The sequence below is a fragment of the Vicugna pacos genome, chromosome 8 (assembly GCF_048564905.1).
Source record: "Vicugna pacos chromosome 8, VicPac4, whole genome shotgun sequence".
Lineage (NCBI taxonomy): Eukaryota > Metazoa > Chordata > Mammalia > Artiodactyla > Camelidae > Vicugna > Vicugna pacos.
Genome location: NC_132994.1, coordinates 56,477,964 through 56,483,963, shown reverse-complemented (window position 1 = coordinate 56,483,963; position 6,000 = coordinate 56,477,964). Strand labels below are relative to the sequence as shown.

Below are 6,000 nucleotides of genomic sequence, written 5' to 3'. Positions count from 1 at the left end.
CCAACCCAGTATCCAACTGGGTGTGGAGAAGGTCTCCCTTTTGTGCAAATATTTCTGGTTTTTGGAGCTCCTGCCTCCCTTATGGAGAATATGTGTGTGTTTGGAGGGAATTTTATGTAGATACAGTGCTCCTTCCAAGTGCTGATGTTCAGGATTCTCCCACCTCCCTCAGTACAAACGTTGTATGTCAATTGTATCTCAATTTTTAAAAAGGTAACAAAAATATATGTTAATATCAGGTAGTGAAAAGTGCTAAAGAAAAAGAATTCCGATAAGGGGTTAGAGTGTGGTGGTGAGGCTATTTCAGATGCGACGTTGAGGGAAGGTCTCTTTGAGGAGGTGATGTATGAAGAGGGACCTGAGGTGTAAGAGAACAAGCCAAGCAAAGGTTTGTGGGGAAAGTATTGTACGCAGCAGGAGCAAGGTCCAGGGGCAAGAAAGAGCTTCAGGGTCTAGGAAAGGTGGTGGAGAAAATGCTGAAGACAGTTGTGAGCCAATTCCTACTTCATGTGCTCTCCCTCCCCTTTACACCTTTGGAAGACAGGCCATCTGCGGGTCTCTCATCAACTCTGGTAGGTGTCCTGTAGGAGTGTGTGAGTTATTGCTGTGGCAAATTTAAAGTTTCAGAGATAGAGAAACTTGAGATTTACGGCATGTTATGTATGTAAGTATATAAAGTGCTGCTATTCAAATACAGCTCCACAATCCCTCTTCTTTAAAAAAAGAAAGGTAATGCAATGCCTGTAACTGTGTATATTAACATCCCATTAAGGCTTGGCATAAAATGAATAAATATTGACACTAAGTGGCATATATAAAGACTATAAATAGCCTTATGTGAGTAAAGATTTTGCCTCCAAATGAGGCAGGGCAGGTTTTGCTGCCAGTTACAAAAAAACCAGAAAAACAAAAAACCTTTGGGTTTTCAGTGCTCTTTGAATTTTGGGATTCCAGATAAAGAATTGTGAACCGGTAATAATTTCCTTTCATGGGCCATTTATAAGATCAGCACTCTGGGTAGCAACATGTAGCAGGCAAATAAAAGTGAAAACTGAAAAATCTGATTCTGCCGTAGCTGCTGGTTTTGAAATATTTCTTATTTGCGAAGCATAAACTCTTGTTAAGGTATGCTATCCGAGATATCTGGAGAATCACCTCTCTTAGATACGTGCGTAATAGAACAGTGCAACCACATGATTTTCATAAAGGGGGAAATTAAGGGCCGCAGGAGCAAGCCCCTGTGGTCGGCCCAGAAACCAGACAGGTTTATAGAGTTGATGGCATATACTTATAGCACTAAGTTCCTGGTGACCAGAACCACCTTGTACAGAGAGAGAAACTTTGCCAGCTTTTCCCTCTATTCAGCAATTTTGTTTCTCAGGTAAGCTTGGCTTGGAGCAAGAGTGGGAGTTAGTTAGGACTCAGTGGTTAGTGTCTGCATGATGAGAGTCCCTAGATAGTTTGGATGGTCATAGCCTTTCAGAGCGCATAGAAATACTGAATTGATCCTCAGTAACATCCGACCTCAAAAAGGTACAACAGATACAATAATAGTAACCTGAACAATGTTCCCCTTTCACTCAATGTTTATTAACCGTTTAGTGCCAGAAGCTTCGAAACAATCCAAACTGCAGCCCGTATCTCAGCTCTCTGGGTCTGAATGGGCAGAGTGCAGTTCCCCCTGGTCCCGGCTCTGGGGTAGGGGGTGGGAGTCCAGCTCCTCCCGGCTCCGCGGAGGGGGTCCCAGCTCCTCCCGCTTAGTCCCGAGGGCGGTTCGGCCAGCCGCCGCGGGGCTCCAGCCACCAGGGGGCGCTGCGGCCCCCCTCTCCCGGGAGCGGCCGAGCCAGCCCGGTGGGTGTTTCTCTCTCCCTCTCGCGCGCTCTCCTCCCGGCCTCACATCCGGGTCTGGAGCGCGGCCGCTGCTGTCAGTGTCGGTGCGGTCGCGTCGGGGGCCGGGCCGGGGCGCAGTAAATGGCGGCGGAGGGAGGCGGAGCGGCGGCCGCTCAGCCAAGAGCCCCCGAAACTTTAGACTAGAAGCCCCGCAACTTTTCCGGGAAGTGCTGCCGCTCCGGGGGCGTGGAAGGAAGGGGAAGGCGAGGCGGGAAGTCTGGGGGGTAGCGGCGGGGAGCCGGGGAGACTCGAACCCGCGGCGGGGGCGGTGGCGGAGTCCGCCTGGGCCTCGCGCCGCTGCGGCCCCCGCCTCCTTCCCCGCGCCCTCCCAGGGGCCGCCGAGTCGGAGCCGCGCGCCGCGCAGAGCCCGGGACCGCGCGGGGCCTCGTAGGCGGCGGCGCGCCGAGCACAGCCGGGCCCCCTCCTCGCGACCTCCGGGCCCCGTGGTTCGGACGCCCCCCGCGCGCGCGCGCGCGCGCGTGAGGCCGGGGCTCTCCGCCGCTTCAGGGGGCGAGGAGGAGGCCGGGCCGCGCGCAGCCCCCGCCATACCGGGGTCGTGGGGCCGGGCCCCGGGTGTTGCATGCGGGGCGGGGCGGCCGTGAGCGGAGGCGAAGATGGAAGGTTTAACGCTGAGCGATGCGGAGCAGAAATACTACTCGGATCTCTTCTCCTACTGCGACATCGAGAGCACCAAGAAGGTGTCGGCCAACGGGCGGGTGCTGGAGCTGTTCCGGGCCGCGCAGCTGCCCAACGACGTGGTCCTCCAGGTAACGCCGCCGCCCTCCCCTCCCGCCGCGGCCGGGGGTCGGCGGGCCGCCGAGGGGTCGCTTCCCGGCGGCTCGGGCCTCCAGTCGTCTGCCTCCGTGGGGGAGGGAGTGGGCGCCGTTTCTGGAAGGGCCTGCGGTGGGCAGGTTACCCCGGGCTCCTCTGCTGCGGGCCGGGGCCGCAGGTGCCGGGGAGGCCGGGACACCCGCCGCGGTCGAGGGGAGGGGGTCGCTCTTCGGGGACAAATATCATGCAAAGATGCAGTGGGGGTGGGGGTGGGGTCTGTGTATTATCTCTGAAGAGCGTAAGTTCTGTATCTCTCGGGTGCTCCTCAGAATCTGTATTTTTCAACACTGGGAGAGCAACTTAAGATGAAGAATCTTGGGTTGTTACCATGTATTTGAATCCTAGATCCTGGTAGTATATGCATAGGTCTTCGGATCCTGCAGAGTGGTAAAGTTATCAGTGTAGGTAAAATATTTTTAAATTCTTGAATTAACCGAGCAGACGCGATAAAGAGGGTTTTATAGATTTAGGAATCGAAGTAGCCGATTGTTTTGTTTTGTTTTGTTTTTTTGTTTTTAAGGAAACTAAATTCTTGGGGAGATTAAATTTGAACTTTTAGCTTGTAGTTTGCAGGTAGATATGAAAAGAACTTTAACTATAGGATGCATGGCTGATGGAAACTGGATAGTTTTCGATTGGCATTCGATAACACTTGGTGGAACTTGTGGATGGGGTTGGGAGATAAGTATTGAGCAACTGGAAGTCAAAGGTGCATATTAACCTCAATCAGTAGCACTAGAGGAGCAAGCAGAGTAAGTTTAAGATTTCTCTATCACGTCTGCTTTTGAAATAGAAGGCTTCTTAGAAGTTCTTATCTAATGTATATGGTGAGCATTGACGTTACTCCGTTTAATGATTCATGGCTGCTGGTAAGTCTTTTTAAACAGCATATCTGGGACAGGTTTTAAGCTTTCATCTTTGTGATGATCCAAGCCATTTATCCAGATCTTCAAAACTTACAGCTATGTACGTAGGTATGATGTAGTGTACTGCAGAGAGCACTGAATCAGGAGCTTTCAGGCTGGGTCCTTGACTCCACTCTGTTGTTAACCAGCATTGTGACTGTGGGCCAGGTGCTTTCACTCTTCCGGCATGAGTGTGGTTAGAATGAGAGTTAAGCTCCTTCTAACAAAAGTTCTGGGAACTGTAAAAATGTCCACACAGGCCTGTGTTTTAGAAGCTACCTGTGCATTAGCTATGGCTGAGTTGAATGAGTTCTATCTTTTTGCATAATCTGTGTTTTTTATATTGCTTTTTAAAAATCTTGAGAGGAAAAGTAGAGTGTCTCACACACCAACAGCTAGAAGTCTCAAATTCATTCTGCTGAAAAGAAACAAAGAGTAAATATTTCAGTTTTTGCTGGCCACAATACAGTGTCTTTTTTTATTTTTTTAACCCTTTAAAAATGTAAAAACCATTCTTAGCTCAGGGGCAAACAAAACAGGGCCAGTACTTGCTGACCCCTGCCGACGCAGGACTGCGCCTGTGGGTGCTGTATGCTACCCATATGGCTTTGGAGTCAGACTTACAGGAGTAGGTCTTGTCAGAACATGCTCTTTAACAATACTCTTTTTGTACAAATACTTTCAAGTAATTTAAAAACTAAAATTAAGAGGAAACCTCCCATGTTCTATTTGGCTTGTCTTTGGGGTAGGGGAACTGAAATAAACTGACTTTCGTATTTTTTAACAGCACATGAAGACTTTAAGACTTTAAATATATTATTTAGGATACAAATTAGCATTAATTAACCTTTACTTGAAATATGTTTAGTCCAGTTCAAGTTATGTTCATGTTGTGCTCTGTTTTGTTAACATTCAAAAATAAATTTCTATTGCCTTTTTTGTATAAAGAGAGAGCTTAAATAGCGTAAATATTTCGGATTCAGCTGCAAGTTGGAAACTATAGGAACTCCCGAAAGCGGAGTTCTTGTAGCACTGGGTATCTTGAAGGCAGTTTCGTTAAAAATCGGCCTAAGACATAAAATGTGGGACAGAAGAGGAATAGGGACTTAATTCCCTTATGGGAGCTTAGGATTGTCTGAAATACAGCCCTCCCTTCCTTCCTATGTGGGAAACATTTGGGCCACTCATATGTAATGTTGAGTTATTTACTTAGCGCTGGGCTAGGTATTGCAGGGCATCAAAAGAGGAGTAAGAAGCTGTTAAGGACCTTGTAAACAACAGGAATACACATGTGTAACAAAAAGCAGAATGTGAATGCCATAGGAGACGTACAAAGGAGGTATGATCGGGAAAGGCTTCCTGGCTTCATTCAGGTGGACCTTAAATTAGTATGGAAGGCTGAACAGGACATCTAGGCAGAGAAAAAACACAACCAGAGGTGGAAAGTTTAGGAAGGAGCCTTTTTGAGGACTAGCAGATAGTCAGGTTTTGCTGAAGCTAGGGTGTGTTTTGGGGATGATGGAACGTAGAGTTAGAAGGAGACCACATTAGGAGATTCTGAAGAAGAGGCAGTTTCATATTTCAGTAGGCAGTGGAGACTCACTGATAGTTTCTGACTTTGAGTGAGGAAGAGAGAGATGCCGGGGAAGGAGACTTGAGCAATGGTCCAGAATGGATCCTAGGCAGCAGCACCCAAACCAGGGTGACAACAGTGGAATAGAAAAGGAGGGGCTGTGTTATTGATGGGCTGCTTGGTAGCCACAATGTGAGGTTCTTTGTGGGACAGTATTTAATTGAAGCTCGATTATTAAGGCTGGGTGGAGAGCTTTAAACTAATTGTGAAGGTAATAAGGAGTTGTAGATTTAAAGGAAATGACTCATAAAAGCAGTGCTTTAGATCACTGCATCTGGAAGTAGAGGGAAGAAGCTGGAGACTAATTTGGAGACTGATTCTATAGTGTGTAGAGGAAGTGGTGAGGAACTAGGCCATGGAACTCAAATGTGGATGTGGGCGATACAAGGGGAAGGGTCATTTTACCCCCCCCCAGGAGGCGTTTGGAGACATTTTCGGTTGTCATAATTGGGGGGAGGGAGCAGTTCCACTGGCATCTAGCGAGTGGAGTTGAGAGATGCTTCTAAAGAGCCTACAGTGCACAGGACAGCCCCTGCCACAAAGATTTGTCTGGCCCCAAGTGCCGAGATTAAGAAAATCTGATCTGCACTCTGGGGGTGGCTGTGGGACAGAAAATGACGCTGAAGGTACAGTAGAGGTTATGAAGGTAGGCCTGGTGGGCCTGAGTTACCTAGTGATTTCTTTTTTTTTTTTTAATCTGGTGATATTTAGATGAGAGAAGAATAGGGCAAGGGTTATTCT

At 48.4% G+C, this 6,000-nt stretch overlaps 1 protein-coding gene across 5 annotated transcripts in view; it reads left to right on the top strand.

Moving 5' to 3' along the window:
• Nucleotides 1-2,493: 2,493 nt before the first annotated feature.
• The window catches only part of REPS1 (RALBP1 associated Eps domain containing 1), a 71,832-nt gene continuing 68,325 nt past the window's right edge, over nt 2,494-6,000 (top strand). For all 5 annotated transcript variants that reach the window (XM_072965927.1, XM_072965926.1, XM_072965925.1 and 2 more), the window contains exon 1: nt 2,494-2,657. In XM_072965927.1, coding sequence (XP_072822028.1) covers nt 2,505-2,657 — 153 coding nt within the window. In that variant the 5' untranslated portion in view covers nt 2,494-2,504. The remainder of the gene's footprint in view (nt 2,658-6,000) is intronic.